This window comes from Benincasa hispida, chromosome 4, assembly GCF_009727055.1.
Source record: "Benincasa hispida cultivar B227 chromosome 4, ASM972705v1, whole genome shotgun sequence".
Classification (NCBI taxonomy): domain Eukaryota; kingdom Viridiplantae; phylum Streptophyta; class Magnoliopsida; order Cucurbitales; family Cucurbitaceae; genus Benincasa; species Benincasa hispida.
The window spans coordinates 42,932,143-42,955,774 of NC_052352.1; the positions used below are offsets into that span (position 1 = coordinate 42,932,143).

Here is a 23,632-nt window from a genome sequence, read left to right on the forward strand (position 1 = left end):
TAAGGCTGAGCTTAATAGGAGCAAGAGACTTGGTGGCAACAACCAGAATGAAATATTATTTAATCGTGGAAATGCCATGTCAGGTGCACCTATCATCTGTCAATTGTCAGTGGTGGTGCGATAATCAGTCTCCAAGAGACTAGGTGCAGTTCCAAATGAGAGAGAAGGAAAACCTCACACTCCCATTTTTTATCACCTGAAGCACGAGAGGGTTGAAGATCCCCTCAACCAATATGTACCTAGTGAGACAAAGAGAAATGGAAAAGCCTGTGCAGACGCCCCCGAAATGACCATAAGAAAGAGAGGGCCGATACCCTAAGTGTCCATCTAATGATGAATCGATCTTAAAAACGCTGAAGGGTCATCGGACCAGAAGCCATCAGAAGAGGCAAGAAGTAATGAAGAGGTTCATAGTACCGTCCCCTCATGCATGAAGAGAAACATCTTCGTTACTCTAAACACAAGTGAGGGCTCGCTCAAAGTAAAGAGGTGCGACGTCGTTTTCACCAATCCTCATAATAGAAAGCTAGAGCAGGAGGAAAGCGAAACTTCATGCCACCACATCACCATCATCGAAGAATCTGAAGAAGGTAGGACCGAAGAGGAAATGGAGGACGCTCCACAAAGTCTAGAGGATGGTGATCAATCCACGGTGGATGAGTTAAAAGAGGTGAATCACAGCACAGTAGAAGAGTCGCGTTTGACTTTCATCAGTGCATCCCTCTCGGAAGGGGAAGAGGACGAATACATGAGTTTGCTCACCGAATATAAGGATGTTTTTGCCTGGTCATACAAAGAGGTGTCGGGACTAGATCCAAAAGTAGCAGTCCACCATCTCGCAATCAAACAGGGGTGTTGATCTGTTAAGCAGGCTCAGCGATGCTTTCGGACAGAACTTATCCCCCCAGATTGAGGTTGAGGTTAATAAGCTGATTGAAGTCGAGTTCATTCATGAAGTTAAATACCCAATATGGATAGCCAACATTGCCCTGATTAGAAAAAAGAATGGACAACTTCGTTTCTGCGTAGACTTTCGCGACCTAAACAGTGCATGCTCGAAAGATGATTTTCCATTGCCCATCACAGAGATCATGGTCAATGCGACAATGGGACATGAGGCCTTATCCTTCATGAACGGATCTTCCGGGTATAACCAGATACGAATGGCCCTTATAGATGAGAAAATGACGACGAACCCCAAAAAGGATATATTGCTACAAGGTAATGCCCTTCAGATTGAAGAACGCTGGTGCCACTTATCAACGTGCCATGCAGAAGGTGTTTGATGATATGTTGCACAAACATGTGTAGTGCTATATGAATGACCTTGTGGTCAAGACCAAGCGAAGACAAAACCATTTGAAAGATCTAAGAACCGTGTTTGATCGCCTGCGAAAGTACCAGTTAAAGATGAACCCCCTCAAATGTGCGTTCGGCGTAACTTCAGGAAAGTTTCTGGGCTTCGTTGTGAGACATCGAGGGATAGAGATAGACCAATCCAAGATCGATGCCATCTAGAAGATGCCAAGACCAAGGAANAGGAAAGTTTCTGGGCTTCGTTGTGAGACATCGAGGGATAGAGATAGACCAATCCAAGATCGATGCCATCTAGAAGATGCCAAGACCAAGGAATCTGCATGAGTTGAGAAGTTTGCAAGGCGGTGTCAACCCTTTCAAAGACTGATGAGAAAGGGAGAGAAGTTCGAATGGGATGAGACCTGTCAGAGTGCTTTTGATAGCATAAAGAGGTACCTAATCAGCCCTTCTATCTTAGGCCCTAGTAGCGGGTAAGTCGTTGATACTATATATCGCAGCGCAAAAGAGATCACTGGGGTACTGTTGGCACAAGAAGGAGAGAAGGGAAAAGAACACGCTCTCTATTACTTAAGTAGGACCCTAAACGGAGTTGAGATCAATTATTCCCTTATCGAGAAGACGTGCCTTGCGCTCTTCTTCACTATAAATGAGTTGAGGCACTATTTACCGAGATTAAATGGCAAAGGCGACTAACACAACTAGAGTGCTACAAGTGGCTATGGTGCTTTCATTATTTATAGTAAATTCGTTCGCCTTAGTACAACCTTCTACGATAGAAGACAATGGCATATCACCAATACGGAGTGGATAGGTAGATGAAGATAGAGGGCCACTTCTAACATCGTGTTTATATATAATGAGGAGTGAAAAATGTCAAGTGGAACTTTATAATTATTACTTCAATATAAGCAAGAAGGAACTATATCTAAGTTGTTGCGTATTTGTTAATTACATGGGCGAATCATATGCTGAAGCATTTGAGTTTTGGTTCTCATTTCCTGGTCTCGAAGCCTTAAAGCCTAATCCAAAGAAGCTTTTCAACAATTGTGTTAGGAGATTAATTTTTCCCGCACCGATGTCACTTTAAGCCAGACATTTAAGGGGTTTTTTTATAATTATTATTTGAACAATAAAAATATACTCATAATTGTTTGTGACTTTAACGTCACTGTTGAAGAATTATCCTTTCTTCTTTTCTTTATTACCATGTCATATATAAGTGGAATGTATTTTAGCTCGTATAGAGTTACCAAACTATACATATGAAACTGAACTAATCTACAATATATAACGTATCTTAACGTATATTAAAATTTTAGATCCTCATCTTACAATTTGATATGGAAAGAAAAAAACATGCATTTATAGTCACACAATTCACTTAAATTTGAAATTGAGACGAAATTTAATAACATTTGAACAACTATAACCCCAATGTAAATCGGCCATTGTACACCACATCTTTTATTACTTTTTTTCATTAAAACTAAGCTTTATAATTAATTAATTGGGAAACTATTCCTTTCGTAAGGTTTTGTCGATCGGTCAAGCTATGATGATTTGGAAATCTGAGAAATTTTCATGATGTTAATTTGTTACGTAGAATGACAGAATATGTCATGACTTCTATATATATATGACGTTGAGAACATTTCATATTTGAAATTGTTCTTTTGTCTTTTAGTACATAATTTCATAATTATTTTCTCGTGGTTGGGTTAGAACAATTGAAAATTTGCACATTTTGCCAATCAATAGCAATCTTGAAAAAATATCTTCGGATGTTTAATAAACCTAAAGAACAGATGAATGTGTTAAAAATTTTAGAAAATGAAATTTATAAAATAAAAAGTGTAAACAAATCAAGAACTAAGGTGAAACCATGCCTCTATTATTATCTATACAATATAAAAACCTTTGAATATTTTACGAAAATTTTAACAATTAGATCTTGTCATGCAAGAAAGAAAATCTAAATTCTAATTTAAATTTAAAGCATAACGAAGTTGAGAAAACGTTGACCGTAATTTCTTATATTCATTATTCCACGATGGTTTTAAAATTATCTTTTTCGTTCTTTGAATTTGTAAGGCCAAATTCTAAATAAGTAAAAGACCAAAAGATATTAATTAGCTAAGAAAACGATGCCATGAATTTTAAATTATGCTGGAGTAAATTTAACTTATTGCTTTTTGTTTTCATGGTAGAAGTTGTTCCTATTTTGCTACTTAAATAATTTCTCTTTGTAACGCAAAACAGTTGTCAAGAGAAACTACATGAATTCATGTTTCTTAAGGTATTTGAATAAGAAATAAATTTTTATTTTAGTGTGTTGTTTTTTTTTCGTTCTATTAAGATGATCTCAGGATAAGAATATTACAGAAGTTGTGTTTTAAATTATTATTGTATACATCGAGATGTAAAATCTAGAGTTTTTATTCTTCTATAATTATGTTTCTATGTAAATTTCAATGATTCAGATGAAAATTAAACATTTTTAATTCTCCAAACACATTTCTTATATGCATAATTAGTGTACATTAGTACTAGAAAGATAACAATTACAGAAATTGAATTTTAACGTAGGAATCTCAAGTGTTGATATTTCACAATTTAGTTGAAGGACTTTTCCTTCGATGCCTCAGTAAAGAAGAGTTAGCAAAGGGTTTGGAGGAAGCACACTCAGGCATGCGGCGCGCATCAAGCTGGATCAAAGCTACAATTCCAGCTGAAAATAATGGGTTACTATTGGCCGGGAATGATCCAGGACTCGATGGATTATGCAAAGAAGTGCGAAAAGGCCTATCAATATCACCGAATTTCATTCATCAACCGCCCGAGCCTCTGCATCCGACCATAGCTCGTGGTCTTTCGAAGCATGGGGGCTTGATCTGGTCAGCCCTATAACATCTAAGTCGTCAGTAGGGCACTCCTAACATCATCGCAGCCAACTGACTAATTTTCAATAGGGGAGAGGTTGTCGCTCTAAGGGAAGCTAAGAAAGAAAATGTGGTTTATTTTAGTCACACTCATATCATTTATCGGTACAGTATTCCCCATCAAATCGTGACAGATAACGGAGATAATTCTCCAACAGTTTGATGGACAGGTTGGTGAAAAATTCAAATTCAAACAGTACAAGTCATCCATGTATAATGCCGCCGCAAACGAGTTGGCAGAGGTATTTAACAAGACATTGTGCAACCTGTTTGAAGAAAAATTGTTTCCAAGTCCGAAGGAGAGATTGACAAGAGAAGATCGGTGAAGCGTTGTGGGCTTATCGCACCACTCACCATACCCCCACCACCGTACTCTCTCATTATGGGGTAGAAGTTGTCCTTCCTTTGGAAAAGAGAAATTCCATCGCTAAGAATGGTGGTGTAAGAAGGGGTTGAGTACAGAGGACAATGCCAAACTGCGGCTCCAAGAGTGGGAAGCACTGGATGAAAAATGATTAGAAGCTCAACCAAGCATTGGAATGTTACCAGGTGAGAATGTCTAAAGCTTCGATAAGCATGTAAAGCCTCGGTCCTTTTCAAGTTGGTGATCTAGTGCTCACGGTAAGGGAAGACCAATCATCACGACAGACATACGGGGAATAAGTTTACACCTAAATGGGATGGGCCCTACATCATCAAAGAAGTTTATACAAACGAAGCATACAAGATAGTTGATCAAGACAGGCTAAGAGTCGGCCCAATCAATGGCAAGTTTCTCAAGAAGTTTTACACTTAACAAATGTTTTAAAAAAAAATCTTTGTACAAACTACGTTACAACTTGATCCCTGTCATTATAAAGGGTACGTAGGCAATTTAGAGAAATTTAAGTTCAGTCGCGCATTAAAAAAAACATTCTTTTGAACTACATTATGACTTGATCCCTATCATTATAAAGGGTACGTAAGCAGCTTGAAAGATACTTCAAGTTCAGTCCAGTTAAAAAAAACTTGAACTACCTCATGATTTGATCTCTTTCTTTAAGGGTACGAAGGCAACTTAAAGAAATCTAAGTTTAGTTCATCAGAAACGGTACCACAACCACCTAAGTATAATACTACAAGATTGATGTTGATCATCCCCGTTAAAGAATGACACTCCAGATTGAAGATGTTCATCTCTATTGGGGGAAACACAATGGATTGAAGATGTTCATCCCTCGTAAGGAGCTAGCACAGTAAATAAAAAGCACACACTTGGAATGCGCTTCGCTTCCTCTTCAAAATCAAACTTGGATGCTCCTCCATCTTCAAGTTCAGAGGCTTCGTCGATGCTCTTCAATCTTCAACTTCAGAGGCCTCATCGATGCTCTTCCATCTTCAAATTCAGAGGTTTCATCGATGTTTCATCTTCATGTTCAAGTCTGGAGGCTTTGCAATGCCATCTTCATGCTCAAAGTCACAAAGTCGAGCTCAATGCGAAGATTCATCGATGCTTCGTCGAACTCAAGTGCGAAGGATTCGCCGATGCTTCAAGCTCAAATGCAGAGGATTCGCTGATTCTTCAAACTCGAGTACAAAGGATTTGCCGATGCTTCGTCAAACTCAAATGCAGAGGATTTGTCGATGCTTTGTCAAACTCAAACGCGAAAGTCTCGCGATGCTTCTCCATCTTTAAGTTTAAGAGGCTTCATCGATGCTGCTCCATCTTCAAGTTCAAGATCGGCATGTATGGCCCCACTTCCATCTTCAAGTTCAAGATCGGTGTGCATGGCTCTGCTTCTTTCTTCAAGTCTAAGATTGGTGAGCATGGCTCCACTTCCATCTTCAAGTTCAAGGTCGGTGTGCATGGCTCCGCTCCATCTTCAAGTTCAAGGTTGGTATGCATGGCTCTGCTCCATCTTCAAGATCAAAGTCGTGGTACGGTTTCGTTTCCTATCCAAAATGTCAGCGCGACATTGCTTCATCTCCAAAGTCATGGCATGGCTTCGTTTTTATCTCCAAACTGATGGCGCGATTTCCCATCATCTCTAAACTGATGTGCGGCTTCACTTCATCTCCAAACTGATGGCGCGGCTTCACTTCATCTCCAAAATCATGACGCGACTTCACTTCATCTCCAAAATGTTGGCGCAGCTTTGTTTCATCTCTAAAATCATGACACAGCTTCGCTTCATCTCCAAAGTTTGGCATGATTCGCTTCATCTTCAAAGTCGTGGCTCGCTTCATCTCCGAAGTCTGGCATGGCTCACTTCATCTCCCGAGTCTAGCGTGGCTCGCTTAATCTCCTAAGTCTGGCATGGCTTGCTTCATCTCCCATGTTTGGTGTGGCTTCACTTCATCTTCACGATTCATGTTTATGGCTCTGCTTCATCTTCACAATTCATGTCGGTGCAACTTTTCTCATTCTCCAAAATGTTGGTACAACCTCGCCACATCTCCAAAATGTTGGTTTAGCTTCGCTTCCTCTCCAAAAATGTTGGTGTGGTTCTACCTCATATGCGAGGACAACTCTAGTCCGTCCAGCTTCACCTCATATGCGAGGACAACTTTGGTCCGTCCGGCTCCACCTTATATGCGAGATCGACTCTAGCCAATCTGACTCCGCTCAAAAGCTTGATGGCATATTCTTCCCATCTTCAAAGTTTGATGGCATATCCACCTCTCTTCAATACTCAATGGCATATTTCCCTTATTTTCAAATTTTGATCAAGGAGTAACATAATAAGGTAGACCTTTTCGGGATCCTCCCTAGGATGATCGAATGGAAGAGTTGTAAGCCTTGAAGGAACTCTTATTCAAGAGTACCTACGAGCGAAAGTAGATCTTTCCAATTCATTGTGGTAGAATTACCGCATATATATTCAAACATACTTTCATAATGTTAAAGGGATCAAGAAATCATACCAGATCAAGATTTCTCGAGTCTGAAGCCCAACCGTCTACCTCGAACAGTCACCACTCGAACAAAAGGAATCAGAGAAGACAACACCACTTAAAGCCCTCAGTATTCTTGGAGTGAGAATCCAAAGTGTGGGCTTTATTCGAATTTGATAGAGGGAACGAGGAAGGGTGACCGTACACAACAATCAAACAAGTATGGAGATGCGGTCGTCTATCGCATAGACAATATGTTTGATCGTTTAGGTAAAGTGTACGATCGTGTAGTAAAAGTAAACGATTGTGTAGGAAAAGTGTGAGCGATCGTCTATAAGATCGTTTAGTAAATACCGGGAGCTAAATGATCACTTAGTAAAAAGATAAACAATCGTTTATATAATAGCGCGCGGCGGTGTAATTGGTATGCGATCGCTTAGCAATATCGTATATGTAAGCAATCGTGTAATCCTATTGTATAGGCACTGATTTTCTAAATGATGACACTATCTTTTTCACGATACCCACGCACATCAAGATCAACATACCGTCTGCTATTTATAATGCACTCATCCGTTATTTTAAACGAAGAGACGCCTTCCCATTTCCTTTATAACCGTCCAATTAATGTGATCTTATCACATTCATAACTTATAAATTAATATCAAATATTAATTATAATATTTTTTCCTCTACTAGATATAAATCATATTTATATCCAATTTCTTCCAAATTAATGTATCTCGTACATAAAGTTAATTATATCATATTTAATTAACTCGTTCAGTTATATCATATATAATCGAACTCCCTCTTGTCAATTTAAACATTTCAAATTGACCCAAAAACTGACTCTCAACTTATATCCAAGCTACCAAGAGGACCTTATGAACCTATGGCTCGAAGCTCCAACGGTACGTGAATAGTTGACTAAACTTTTTAGTCACGATATCCACCATCCGTTAACTACTAGGCATTCCACTAAAGACCGACAGTTAAACTATTCTTTCCATAGATATATTTATATGTCCATTGGAATCATCAATACAATGACCCTTCACAAATGCTCGTAATTACAGCAAGCCAATTTACTGTTTTGTCCCTGTAATTACATCTTCCTCCTTAAGTACCATTGATCTCTCTATTGAACAATACAACATAGTCCTACTATGTGTGAACACCTCTTGGGCCATGAGAAGGTGTGTGGCGTGACATCGTTCAAGCCCTGGAATCAACCCTTAAGGGACTATCTATCTACTTGCCTCTGCCTCGAGGAAGGAGTGAATTCCATCTTGTGTAGTTGAGTTCCCAGCTCCTAAATCAGACATCCCTAAAATGGTAAGTTTGAGTCGGCGTTTTGGCAACTCGCACCCATGCAAATCAAAGGACCGCTCTCAATGACAAGAGTTCCCAACTCACCCAGGATTGAGGTCATGTTACCTAAGTCATTCTAATGAAGTGAAGTCTCAGTTATGAACGGTGTTATATAACGAGACGTTAACACTTCGTGGTTAGGTCTTATACAAACTCTTTGTATAAGATGCCCCGCTCACATGTCCCCTACGCAAATGATCAAAATCAGATCATCTGTGACAAGTCATAACACTTGTGACCATTCTACAAAGTGGGCCGCATCCGTAGCGTTACTAGGATAAGGTTTTCTTCCTATATGGCTATATCCATATACGACAGACCATTTTGGTTATCACTCAAGACTTGATTCACTTGTATGTCACCATATACATGCTTAAGTTACATACAGATAACCAGGGATTTTACGTTTATTGGTTTGTAGTAAAATGAAAAACATCTAAATGTGCAAAGTCAAGTAGTGAAGTAAATATCATTTATATTATACATCACAAGTGTTCGTACAAAGTTGTTTACAAACTACTGAACACGAGACTTTAGGATACAAACCTCAACAAGCCTTTGCGGGACCCCTCTCATGACGACCAAGATACACGAACAGTGCTACAACAAACCTTTTTGGGATCCTCCCTAGGGTGATCGAATAGGAAAGTTGTAAGCCTTTGCGGGGCCTCCCATGACGATCAAGATTCACGAACGGCTCTACAAGGCATACTTTTCCAGGATCCTCCCTAGGGTGATCGGATGAGGGAGTTGTAAACCCTTGCGGGGCCCTCCCATGATGATCAGGATGCATGAACGGCTCTACGAGACAGACCTTTCCAGAATCCTCCCTAGGGTGATTGAATGAGAAAGTTGTAAGCCTTTGCAAAGCCCCTCCCATGAAGATCACGATGCACAAACGACGCTACAAGGCAAACCTTTCTGGGATCCTCCCTAGAGTGATCGAATGGGAGAGTTACAAGCCTTTGCGGGGCCCCTCCCATGACGATCAGGATGCACGAACAGCGCTACAATGCAGACCTTTCCAAGATCCTCCCTAGGGTGATCGAATGGGAGAGTTGTAAGCCTTTACAGGGCTCCTCCCATGACGATCAGAATGCACGAATGGTACTACGAGACAAACTTTTCCGAGATCCTCCTTAGGGTGATCGAATGGGCAACTTGTAAGCCTTTGTGGGGCCTCTCCCATGATGATCAAAATGCACGAACAACGCTACAAGACATACCTTTCCGAGATCCTCCCTAAGGTGATCGAATGAGAGAGTTGTAAGCCTTTGCGGGGCCCTCCATGACGATCATGATGCATGAACGGTGCTACAAGGTAGACCTAACAGCACTACAAGGTAGACGGTGATCAAATAAGAGGTTGTAAGGCTTTGCACCCCCCTCCCCCCATGACGATCAGAAAGCACGAACAGGGATATAATAGATAGACCATGCCAAAGTCGTCCTTATGTGCACCAAAGACGGGTCGATGAAATTAAAAAAAAATTGTTTCGTTGTGCTCCTTTGGTTGCGCTGTAACTCCTACAAAAAAATAGTAAGGGGGCAAGTTAGTAAAAAAATAATAATAAAAAAAGAAAAAATCTTCTGGAAAAAAAAAAAAAAAAAAAAAACAAAAGGAACAAAACATTGAAAGAAGAAGAGGAAAATGAGAGAAAGTAAAGATAAGAAGAAGAGGAGGGGATGAGGATAATGGAGGGGTTTGGGATCCTATTTATAGATGTTTCCTAGATTCCATAACAAATTAGGAAATTCAAATTAAATAAAGATTTGATTTAAAATATTAGATTCTTGTTAGATTTCCTAATTTGATTATATCCCAATTTCAAATTAAATTAAACAAATTCCCTATCTAATTTGATTTTATTAGAATTTGTCCTTCAACTAAGATTTGGACATATTCCAAATTTTATTCAAAATCAAATTGTTCGAATTAAATTGTAAATAAAATCTCAAATTAAAATTTCAACATATTCCAAATTGTATCCCAAATTCAAATTATCAAACTTTTATTCTTAAGCCAAATTATTAAAGATAAAATCTCAAATTAAAATATGGTCATATTCCAAATTTTATCCCAAATCTAAATCACCAAATCGTGACTTTTATCCAAGCTAAATTATTAAGGATAAAATCTCAAATTAAAATTTGGCCATATTCCAAATTCAAGTATCCTATTGAGTTTTATCTTCAATCAAAATAAATTGCGTATAAGAAAAAAATCTCAATCGATCTTTTATTAAAATTTGGGCATATCCCAAAATTTATCCCAAAATTTATCTTAAATCCAAATCAAACTAAATTGGGACAAAGCTCAAAATTTTTCGTAAATTTGACGATATTCCAAATTTTATCCCAAATTTAAGTTAAACTTATGTACTAAATTCATAGTTTGACGGACACATCAATTGAAGTCAAATTTAAGAACAAATATATTTGGATTTTGATTCCAACTTTATATTTTTTGAGATTTATCCACCCATATATGTGCATAAATCTCGAAATGGCATTTGTTGAATGAGAAATTTTGAACCAATCACAAGTTTCCACGTCATTTACTAAATTAATGACGAAATTCCAAATTTGGGCTCAATTAGGAGTTGACATATGTCTTGAATTGGAGTTGAAGACAAATTTCGATGACGCCACATGGTTTTATCATAATCGTTGAATCAGATAAGATTAATTTGGCCCAATTTGATATTATTAGGGTCAAAGTTTAAGGTTGAATTTGACCCAAATGTCAAATCAGGCCTAAATCTGATTAATTGGGCCCAAAGTTGCAGATCCATGGACCAACCAAGCCCAAGTCCAACTAGTTGGGCCTAAAGGCTAGTCCCATGGATCAACCAAGCCCGAGCTCACCTGTGAACTCTATAAATAGAGAAGCTCTCCTCATTTGGAGGGGTCAGCATTTTCGGACTCTCCTGAAGTTGTACTCTAGAAGACAGAAGACCCTTGAAGACACAAAAACTCTTCCAAAAGACTTCTAAAAGACTTCTACTTTAAGAACGCTCGATGTTTTTCTTCTTAAAGTTAAGCACATTCACCCAACTGAGAGAGAATCGGAGGATCAAGTATTAGAGATCAAATCACATCGCATCAAATCAACTTCGACATCAACACCAACTTAAGTTCAACTCCACGAAACACCTTATGTGTTGAATGAGAAATTTTGGACCAATCACAAGTTGCCACGTCATTTACTAAATTAATGACGAAATTCTAAATCATTAAATTTGGGTTCAATTAGAAGTTGACATATGTCTTGAATTGAAGTTGAAGACAAATTTCGATGACGCCACGTGGTTTTATCATGACCGTTGAATCAAATAAGATTAATTTAGCCTAATTTGATATTATTATTTGGGTCAAGTCCCAACTAAGCCCAGAAATAGATTGAATTTGACCCAAATATAGCCTAAATCCGATTAATTGGGCCTAAAGGCTAGAATTAACCAAGCCCAAGTCCAACTAATTGGGCCCAAAGACCAGGCCCATGGATCAACCAAGCCCAAGCCCACATGTGAACTCTATAAATAAAGAAACTCTTCTCATTTTGAGGGGTCAACATTTTCTACATTCAGAGAGCCCATGAGAGAATTCATCAAAAGACTCCTGAAACTACTCCGAGAAGACGACTCTTGAAGACACAAAGACTCTTTCAATACTTCTACTTCAAGAACGTTCGGTGCTTTTCTTCTTCAAGTCAAGCAAATTCACCCAACTAAGAGAATCAAAGGATCAAGTATTAAAAATCGAACCACATCGCACCAAATCAACTTCGACATCAACACCGACTCAAGTTCAACTATACGAAACACGTTTCTCTGGAAACCTCGTATGAACAGATACATTATAATATTAAGTATTTATTTGAGATAAATTAAATATTTGAATTTGATTCAAATATTAATTATGTGAATTGTATTCATATAATTAAATTCAATATAAATGAGATTTATATTAAATATCGTTGTTGAGAGAATTAAATTATAGGTTATATTGTATATGATACAATATTAAACTATAGATTGTATGTTATATTTTATATAACATATAGTTTAATATATATATTATATGATAAAGTAGTAATCACATATATATATATTAAGGTTTATTATTAAAATTATTATTATTATTTTTTTGAAAAAACAGTTCTCCCAATTTTTCTCTCCACAAAGTGGGATAATGACTTCAATCTTCTTCTTCCTAAAAGAAAAAAAACATAGAAACGTTATGTGAAAAACCTATCATTCCTCCTCCTCCTCTCTTCTAAGAAAATCAATTTTCCTCTCAACTAAAATGCCCAGAGCCTATGGGTTCTCATCCCCGGGAATACTGTGGTAGCCATTGTGGTAATGCCTAATTAAAAATCAAGGGAATTTAATTGAAGAATCGTTCTTGTAAGGGTTTCGAACCAAATTTATTTCCAATAATTATTAAAAACATGTTGTATTATTTGTTAAATGCATATTTTTTATTCTATTGTCTGTGAAATTCGGGGAGTTGGGATGATCCACCTCCGGTTTTAGTCCCTTGTACAGGGTTCCTTCACAAACGACATATAAAATTCACGTACTAGCCATGGGAAGTGAAGAGATCAAAGACAAGTTTCCAACAAGGCAAGTCTCTTGACTGTGACATTTTTTGTGTTAAGTTTTTAGAATAGCTTGTAACGGGTACGGATAGGGATAACTTAGATCATAACAATATGGAATTGTTTAGGAATAATATGTTGCCCAACTTTGGGCTAATCAATATATATACTTGAATTTCTTAAATTGAATTTGCCTTATATATATATGTTGAACCGAATAATATTAAAAAAAATACAATGAAGAACAAAAAATAACATAAATAAACGATCACACAGAAATAACTAAATGATTTTCATTGTTAACTACGTCAATTAAGGGAGTTAGGACCAATAGATTGTAGCAACATTTGATGTGTATATCAAACATATCTGGATCGATATTCAGTCGTTGGTGCATGATATTCACTAATTCACTGACCATTATATCATTTATGACCTTCGGACCTTTCATATGACCTCCAACATAATAACTTCCTGACTGGTCCCATTTCCCACCAAATCGTACAAAGATACGAAGTAACGTCATTGGTCTGTATCAGATTAGTAAATTTTAAGCAATACCCAATCAAATGTTAAAAATTCGACTAATAGTTGATAAGTGATTGCCCAGCTATTTATAAGTATTTGCTTAGAATTGTATAGCGATTGATCGCGTATATACTACTAAACGACTGTTAAATGTTATATACACGATTGTTTATATAATACTGCACGATTATGAAATAGTATATAAAAGATTGTTTATATAATACTAAACAATCTTGCTATACGATCGTTTATATATTGCTATACGATCATTCATTCAATACCAAACGATCTGGAAGACAAGAAATAATGTATAATATCATTTACATTCTCTCAGTTTCTGGATCTGACGAACAAATTTTGCTCTATTCCCAAAGATACAATGAAATGAATAAAGATGAAAGCGATCGACAATGAAGATGTTGTACTGAAACTTTGAGAGAACAATGAGAGAATTTCGTGGTGAGTTCGGCGGAAAATGAATAACTGAGAGTGACTTTCCATCATCGATATCAATATTATTAAATGTTATTGATAGAATATTAATTGAAAATAAATGCATTGGTATAATGTTAGTATTGCATTGAATACATATTGCATGAAAAGTTGAAAAAATCATTGAAAGAAGAAGAAATGCGGTACGGTTTGAATAGTTTTTTAAATTGAAGGTAAAATTGGTATTTTACGTGACCAAAAGTTCAATCATAAATAAGTTTTTGACAGAAAGGTTATTGAGAGTTGAATTTTCCATTTACCCCGAGCTTCCAGGCCATTGCACCAACTTCCAGTCCACCGGCGAAGATTTTTCCCGCCTCGGCCATAGCTTCAACTGCAGCAAAGCAATGTTGTTGAAGGCAAAGAGTCTGAGGAAGGCCGTTGTGCCGCCCACTCTCATCGACAATCCTTCTCCCGGGAATCTCCAGCCCACTCGTCTCGCCGTCCATGTACGTTTCTTTTCTTCTCTTTCATCAACCCTAACCTCTTTATTCCCTCTCTTCAATCTATCTCAACCTTTCTTCTTCTCCTCTCTAGGTTGGTGCAGACGGTTCTTCCTGCTGGGTCTTCATCGCTTCCGGTTCCCGCGTTTTTAAACTCCAGGTATGCTGCTGTCTACTGTGCGGCTTTTCAGCAACTCCAACTAATGCGCTGTGTGTTACTCTGACTTATAGTTTTATGTGTTTTGAAGTTTAGTTGTGTCGGAATTCAGTTAGAAAGCAAGTCCGTTCTGTTGTTGTTGGTAAGAATGGTATTGTGTGACTGATTGCAATAAAATGCTGACGGATTTTGGTGTTTCGGACTGAGACTCTGGTGCTTTTAGATTTATGTGCTTCTTCTAGTTTTAAAGGGCTGAAAATGAGCTGTGAAGTAGGTACTCTTAGTCACCTCCAGTTCTTTGATATTTGTTTGCTTGTCTAAAGGAGATCAGTGTTAGTTAACTCTCAATCAATATGTTCTATCTTGGGCTTCTGCTCCTCCTTTTACAGGAGAAAACCTGAGATTTTTTTTATTCAGCAATTCCTAAAAGTGTTACTGCCAAACAATGATGGAATACGGGAGCAAATGCGTGGAATCCTATTCTCCGGATGGCTCTTGATCATAAGGAAGTTTTAGAATGAGTAGATGTGTTACAGTTTTTTCAAATTAGTTTGGTCCTCATCGTTAAGTGGTTATTTAATTTGGAATCTGAAATCTTTGGAGTTCTGGGTCCCTCATCTCTCTTTCTTCAACCCCAGGAGAGGGTTCTATAATATCTATGCAAAGCCATTTAGGGGGTGTTTGGTGGCCCGTGATGGGATGGGGTTGTAATGTAATGTAATAAAAAACTCATGTTTGGATTGAGTGTCTTGGGCCCGATTTGTAACATAAAACTCATTCCATTCTGATAGTTTTCAATCCAACCCTCGTTTTTATTGTTTTCACGCTTCACAATCTCATTTTCATTCCATCTTTGATTACTCACGCTTTCCAACACTCCTCTGATTCCCATTAATCTTGATTACATTCCGGTTCTCCAAACAGCCTTTTAAAAAGTTAGTTTTTTGCTAAACCTTGGCGTTGGACTGCCATATTCGTGGGAGATGCTGTCACGTTGGCTATTGCCCTTTCTTTATGTGTTTAATGCTTGAAGCTAGGGGTATGTCTGCATAGTCAGGTTAGACCTGAATGAGGTGACTGTTTGAATGCAGTGGCACTATACATTAATTGTTAATGTATTAAATTTATCTTCTTTCGTCTCCATCTTTCATTTTATGTGAAATATTGATTGCAATTCCACTTTATTTTCTTTAGGTTTCCATGGAAGAATCATCAGTCCTCGAGGGAAAAGATAGCTTACTGATCCCTGAACAGACAAAGGTATAATTATTATATTATAGTTTTAGTCATGGTATATCATTATTTGCTGGAGGTTACCTATTTTATATTCATAATATAAAGAGTAGGAGAATTTCTAATGCCGCCACAATCCATCTGCCCATGCTTATTGAAGGTTCTAGACTCTTTATTACTCAATCGCTGTCCTCATCGCTCAGAAATACAGAGCTTGGTCTTGGCTGAAGTTGATAGTTAAGTCAGCCTATTCTTTCTCACACCTGTCTGTGCATGTATGGAATGCCATAGATGGAATATCTATATTTATAACCACGTAAAATACAAAAAATCAATGATACATCATTTTCTATGAGTCAGACATACTACTCAAACTAAAGTCTCCAAGATTCATGTATTACTATTATTGTCTTTTTTATTGATATGGTGCATTAATTCAGGTTCCAGTGACCAATTACTGGGGACAGTAGATTCCTATGGTCACCTCATTGTTTCTAAACTAGATGCAACTGGCAAAGGTACATTATCTTCTGTTTTTGTCATGAATCTCGATACGAATGATTTATAGTCAAGTTCCATCAAGAATTATTTGGAGGTTATTTAATATTAGTCGACAAAGCTGCATGTTGTTTGTACATGATAAAAGTATGTATCATCACTTCTATTGAAATGGTGCTATTAATATTAACATCGGGATCTTAATTCTATTTGGTTTTGTCTCTCTTGTATCTTGGAGCATTAGTCTCTTTTCATTTTCTTAATGCAAAGTGTGGTATCCTTTTTTAGAAAAAGAAAAAAATCAATTTGGTTTGGTAATTAACCTTTACCATTGAAAATTAAAAGTGATTTTGTTTTCTGTTAGGTCTTTTTTTTTAAAAAAAAAAAAAAAAAATCATTATTATCATTATTTATTTATTTATTTTTGCAATGTCCACTTTCAGCTTGGCTTTTCATGGACCTCCTTTGTATTATTTCGTTTTTCTCAATGAAGATTGGTTTCTCATAGAGAGAGAGAGAGAGAAAAAAAAAAAAAACTAATAAAGCTAAAAATGCTGAGTGAATAACGTCCCAAAGAGATCCCAAAATCTTTACTAAATGCACTCCTACTAGGAAGTTATAGGTTTTTTTTCCGGATGACCCTTTTCACCCAAATAAAATCTTACCCACTTTTTAAAAACATAAGTTTTGTAACTTTTTGCTTGTGTAATCAGACTCATCACGAAAGTGAAATTACGGCTTGTTGTGTATGTATGTCGATACTCGATTCTTGCTCTCAATTCTCGCTACTTGCTCAAAATTTTTTTTTTCTCTTTCATTAATTTTCTTTTCCTTTTTATTGAATTCTTATTACTTGTTAATTGATACATTTAAAGGAAGAGAAACTAGAAAAATTGTCCAAAAAAAAAAAAAAAGGAACAAGAGTGGAGTTGAGTACCGACATCAACGGGTCGATCCCATAGCTTCACTTTGTGATTGGCACAAGCAAAATGTTATAAAGCAACATTAACTAAAAGCATCCAAAGTCTTAGTTATTATTTTACCAAATAAACTTGATTATTGTATATTCTTTCAAAAAAGTTCTTGATTATTGTATATTCTTTCAAAAAAGTTTTCTTTCTTGTACACGTTCATTTTGCATTCTTGGTGTATTGGCCACCTATACTTCTCTTTTAATTTTCTTTTCCTGCATGTTTTTACTTCTGTTAACTGTTCACATTGTCTTCTATTTTGTGATATAATCTCTTTAAATGTCCAAATAACTCATCAATATTTCTTGAAATTTCAGATGCAGACAAGTTTACGTATTCTGTATTGCCTCAAGATTCAGGTCTTGGTGAGGGCAGCTGGGCAGGATTATGCTTCAGTCCAAGTGAATTGTTCACGGTTTTCTATTTCTTAATTGAAGATTTTTAAACTCTTAGAATCATTCCTTCTGCTAAGTTCAAGATGCTTACTAGTCAACACATTTACTGATACACACACAACACACAAACATATATCTTCAGAATAAAAAGTTACTGTGTTTGTTTGCATATTGTGGAACCGTAGTTGAAACTTGGTTAGTGATTGTTGATTCCCATTGTTATTTTTTCATTTTATAACTCTTCAAGTTTCAAGTTCTAATACAGACACACGTACACTTACATCCTGAAATCTGATTTTAGATGGAAAGAGGGGAGAGTATAAAGAAAAAAGATATATATTAGATGCTCTTTTCTAGCTTTATTTAACCAGAAAAGTTATCTTTTTCCCTATGGATCTCACCTATATACTACAGTAACCCACTTTGCTACTGTGTTTTAAATTTCTTCCAGGCAGCTGTTGCTCATAGTTTCGGCAAAACCGTTGATATTTATGACCAGGATGTCCATGTTCGGACATTACGCACGTAAGTACTTACATAAGTTGCATTATTCATTCTAGTTATTATGCTACCTTTTTGGTGAGGTTCATTATCTTATCAGGTCTATCCACATTGAAAGCAGGGTTTACAAGCAAGGCACACAACTGCATTCTAGTTTGTTCTATTAGCTATAGGAACTATAGTTGATGGTAAAAGTCAATTAGCTAACACAAACTCCTTAAGGAGGATATGGAAGTACAACATCAAACATTTTGCAAGCAATGATAATAGGCTGCCAAGTGCCAAATTACCATGCCTAAGATTACCATTCTAAGGGGAAAATAAACAATTTTCAATCTATCAAGTTACGTCCTTCAGATTTTCCATATTAATTCGCTTCCTAATACACCTCTCTAGTTGCATGACCACTCATTTTAGAGCTTTGAAGATAGAGGAGTAATAAATGGGACAGTTGGACGGAATAGATGGTTTTTGAATGAAGTTGTTTCAGTTTCTTATTTTAAAAAACCAGTGCAGATAACTCTTCCATCCTTCAGAATGATCCCCTTCTTTCACCTATCAAGCTTCCCAGAAATTCTCCCTAAATGCAATGCTAGTTCTGGAGGTTCTAAAAAGGACCCGTTTCATTGTCCTGTAACTTCTCTTTTTAATAATGACATGAGAGTTTGGATCACAGGGCTTAGCGTGATAGAAATTCATTTGGGCTGACCTGAAAAGTCTTGCAGGGGTCTATGCGGACAATAGGTGCTTAGCAAGAGATTCCAATAGGATTAGAACTAGAAGGATTTACGAGAAATTTGTTCACGGGAGGAGCTAGAAATATGTGAATATTTAACAAGAACTTGAATGGTTCAATCTTCTTTTGCTTTTAACGTTTTTGTTTCACTTCAGTTTTGAGTGATGAAAGATGCCTTGGAATTGTCTTTGTTAGCTTCTTAGAACTCAAGGACACAGTTGTACAACCTATAGAACAGATCTTGTTCAAGTAAGGTCGTAATTGTCTTTTTTTAGCTCCATAACAAAACTCTTGAAATTCTTCTAGGGTTGCTTTTATGTGCACTTTACACATGCTAATAAGAATTTTTTTTCCCCTCCGAGTTGAGAACTTGTTGAGAAATAATGTGTAAGAGGCCAGTTTGTTTCTTTGTCATGGCATATTATGGCCTTTTTTGGGCTTCACTTTCATTTGTAATTAAATGAATTCTTGGACAACTGTTCTTGTTTCGTCCTGCTAAAAAGATTAAAATTATTATTATTTTTTATTTTTTTAAATTACTGTTTCAGACTGTTATATCCAACTGCATTGAGCTTCATTCAGAATCTTTCTTTTGGGAATGGAAGCTCCGTATTAGCTGTCACCGAAGGTTGTCAGGTAGTAGTGTTATGAGACTGCGCTACTTCCTAATGGGTCTTTTATTTTACCTTCCATCTCCTTTTCATCTAATACAATAACTGCAGTTGACGATCTGGGATTTGAGAATGAAAGAAAACGGTGGTTGTCTGCAAAGAATATGTGGCTCTGTTGGTGATAACTTCTATGCTGTCCGCACTTCCTCAAATGGTGATATTGCAGTGGGTGGAGCTGATCGAACTATAACGATCTATGATCCTCGAAGGTGATTGCTATTGAACTTTGTTACAATTACAATTTGCATAGGTTTCCTTTCTCCGTAGTCTTTGATTTTTGTACAGAAATCTTTCGAGACCAGAACACGGATTTTTCTGTTTTAAATTATTTTCTTGCATGGAGGTTTGCTTAAGAAATTCCAATTCTTGAGACATACACTTTCGATACAATTCCTTCATTTATAAACAATACACAAGTTCATAACATGCTGATGCTAAATAGTATGATTGTATTGAATGTACACGATCGTCAGTAATCTGTCAATTATGCTCTACAAGGATATGTGGTGAGAAAATAGTGTATTTGCAATTGAGCATGCTTTCAATTACTTCACCCCGACTAAATGACAAAATTCACATTCTAATTTAGGTGGTCAGCATTATCAAGATGGGTTCACTGCTCAAAGTATGAGGTTAGTGAGAGACTCCTCCTCCCCACACACACAAAAAAAGGGGGGGAAAAAAAAGAAAAGAAAAGAAGAAGAAGAAGAAGAAGAAGAAAAAGAGTATTGTTTAAAATAATAATAATAATGATTTTCCTTTTGCACTCTGGTCACGAAGGTCTGCATCGCTGGTCATTATTTCCTTGGTACAGGTCAAGGTTGTTTTATATTTTATGAGAATGTGCAATGGATGGTTTTTTATGCCCTATGTTGTTGTAACTTCATTCATTACGCTTATTATTCGAAGTACACATCAAAATTTTACAAAACACGTGTTAATGTAGAAAGGCTACTTTGCTTCTGGACTATTTTTATCAAAATACTAATGGGTTTATATGATAGTAATGCTTGTACATTTGTGAACCGACATAATAATGATATCTCTACTGCGTATTGGAGGACAGATCTGCTATTAGTTGATGGCTAGCAGTCAACATGACCCTTTCTTCCTGTTCTTAAAGATGTTTTGATGCATTATTTACACATCTATGTAATTTACTAAACTGTATACCAATGCCCCATCTTTTGTACTCGCAGATTACAGGACTGGCTTTCTCATCGATCGACTCTGATTACATTTATGTCCAGGGAGTTGACTATGAGGTAAGCTTATTGATTAATATGGTTCTTCCTGTCAAGTGCAAGGGTCATGGAGTCTCTCGCATCGACATATATTGACATATAGTTTTATCCCTTAGCTTGCCCAGGAACTCTTGTTTAGAGGAAATTTCCCTATACTTTAGTATCTTTGCTTAGGAAACCAAAACTGATCTCATCATATTTTCTCCTTGTGTAACAATGTTCCTACTCAAAAAGTGTATGGGTATTTTCTCATTTGACTGTGAGAGTACATCTCAATGATGCATTATATATATGCCTTTCGGGGAGTTCCATTTTGCAAATTTCATTCGGGATAGCTTTCTTTGGTTATCTTTGGTGTGTTTTTGGTTTGTAATAAATTGTGTTGCTCGATGATGGAGGAGGTGTTTCATCAAGCATTTTCAGGACAATGGAGGGGCCCTTCTGTGTGCAATTTTTGTTGGTATCATGTGATTGAATGGCTTGAGAAGATTGAGATAAAATAGGGGATTTCTTTAGATGGATTAAGAGTCCTTTGAGGAGGCTGTGGGTTATTTCATTTTTTTCTCATTACCCATTTATATTCTTTCCTTTGTCTTAGATTGTAGCCTAAATTCTCACTAAAGAAATTACATCTCAATATGATGACGAATTGAGATTATATATGATATTGATAAAGTTTCTTTTTTCAATCTCATTCTTGTTCTGTTTTCTTCATTTGAGACCTCCAATTTAGACCTGATACTTCACGTGTGTTCCATTCTTTCTTCTGGATGAGGTGTCAAGTGAACTTGCATATTTCCTCAGTAATTCAAATTTTCCGTGAAACTTAACAAAGGATCTCATTATCATAATCTTTACACGAAAGAGTGATGGCCACTTTATAAGGCCTCGTATGATGCTCTTGTGCTGATATTGGGGGTTTGTCTAAATATTAACTTGAACGTGGAGATCATGCAGGTTTTTTGTGGACAGTGGAAAGAACGCAAGAAATCATTTTCATTAAGAGGAGACTCAAATTGGCTTGGGTTTAGTAAGGTATCAATTTTCTCTGTATGTTGCATCAATTTGGTGCTGTTTGACACAAATAATAATAATAATCATAATAATAATAAGAACAATAATACTTTGCTACATTTGGAGTTATATTAGCCGTGTAAATTCAATGCTGCCTTTGGATAATTTTTCGTGAGCAAGTCGAGTTCGCATGTTAGTAACTTCACTTTAGAGTAAACTGAACCTGACATCTTGACCTCTGATAAGTCTATCGTGATGTTACCTTCGAACATCACCCTGAGTTACTAGCAACCAAATTTGGATGATAAAGATATCTTTGTAAAAGTCATAATTGAAAGTCCTGATAATTTCCCATTAATGGGAGGGGTTTGGAGAAAGCATGTTGACAAATAATCATCCTTTATTCAAATTTAAGATTTTCTGCCTGAAGAAAATCTAATCTGATGTCTAATCATCCATTGGTTTCTCAAGATTATATCAGCCCATTATTGGGTCTTCGAGAAACTGTTCAATTCCTTATAATCAATATAAAGACAATTGCTCGTGTTGTTTGGGGAAAATGATTATGACATATCTGTTCTACGTCATATTTCAGAGCTGCAGGAGGGACGTCTTAGGCGGATGGTGTGATTCAGGTAGCATCTTTTTGACAGATGTTACCTGCGACAGCAAAGACGACACGTCAAATGGCTTCGTCAATGGCCTTTCCTGAGTACACCTTCTGCTGTCTTCTCTTAACGGTACTCTTCCTCCTGATATCAATAATTTTAAGTTAGTTCTGAAGCAGCTAGTTAGGTTTTAGTCAAACAATCCTTTGATTTATTACTCATCAGTAGCGCTTATTCAATGCCCTGTCTACTTGAACAGTTCGCTTTATACATTGTTAGGTGATTCTAGTACCCTTGCACATGTGATAACCCCTTACTCTGCATAGTATTTAAGCAACTTCATTCTGTGATGGTGGTTACACTGATGAGATTGTACTTTGTTCTCACCCACCCCTTTTTTCTCAAACTAATAATTATAATTACCATCGAAACAAAACACAAATGATGTGTTTGGTCCAAGGAGTTGGGAAATAGGAATTTAGCCTAAGGAATTTGTAGGTTACTAAAAAATATCAACTTTATACCTTATCAACTCTTTACACTATGGGTCCCAGGATTTCACAACTTCCTGGATTTTATAACCCTTTGGAACTGACAATACCAACCTTTGTCCCAAACATCCCCAGACGGGTTGTTTGGATCCCCAACTTCAAGTGGGTGGAGTAACCTATTAGTCCACTCCATGTTTGGGGCTCCATAAGAGTTGATGTTTTCAACTATTATAACTTACCATTAGTTACAGTATTACTATTTCAAATCTCTCTTTAGTACAGTGGTGGTTATTTTCCACTCATCATCTCTCTCTCTTTGGTATTGTGTTTACTATTTCCTATCCAAACTAAAATAATATACACCCCAAACACAGATTATTACAAACCAGACTAAAATAATTTACACCTCAAACACAGAGACTATTATAACTTAGAAAATATAATAACCAACTCAACGCCCCAAACACCCCAAATATTTGACCAGTGATATGAATTATTACAAACAGGGAGGAAAGCTAAACTCTTTGGCCATAGAATATTACA

General features: G+C 36.7%; 1 protein-coding gene across 1 annotated transcript in view; it reads left to right on the forward strand.

Moving 5' to 3' along the window:
* The first annotated feature begins 1,106 nt into the window (after positions 1 to 1,106).
* The window catches only part of LOC120076210, a 22,721-nt gene continuing 195 nt past the window's right edge, over positions 1,107 to 23,632 (forward strand). The window contains exons 1-14 of the mRNA XM_039029975.1: positions 1,107 to 1,221; positions 14,356 to 14,576; positions 14,665 to 14,730; positions 15,922 to 15,987; positions 16,121 to 16,196; positions 16,401 to 16,478; positions 17,747 to 17,844; positions 18,276 to 18,349; positions 19,610 to 19,697; positions 19,784 to 19,941; positions 20,322 to 20,364; positions 20,932 to 20,997; positions 21,934 to 22,011; positions 22,586 to 23,632. The exon at positions 22,586 to 23,632 is cut by the window's right edge and continues 195 nt beyond it. Coding sequence (XP_038885903.1) covers positions 1,107 to 1,221; positions 14,356 to 14,576; positions 14,665 to 14,730; positions 15,922 to 15,987; positions 16,121 to 16,196; positions 16,401 to 16,478; positions 17,747 to 17,844; positions 18,276 to 18,349; positions 19,610 to 19,697; positions 19,784 to 19,941; positions 20,322 to 20,364; positions 20,932 to 20,997; positions 21,934 to 22,011; positions 22,586 to 22,702 — 1,344 coding nt within the window. The 3' untranslated portion in view covers positions 22,703 to 23,632. The remainder of the gene's footprint in view (positions 1,222 to 14,355; positions 14,577 to 14,664; positions 14,731 to 15,921; positions 15,988 to 16,120; positions 16,197 to 16,400; positions 16,479 to 17,746; positions 17,845 to 18,275; positions 18,350 to 19,609; positions 19,698 to 19,783; positions 19,942 to 20,321; positions 20,365 to 20,931; positions 20,998 to 21,933; positions 22,012 to 22,585) is intronic.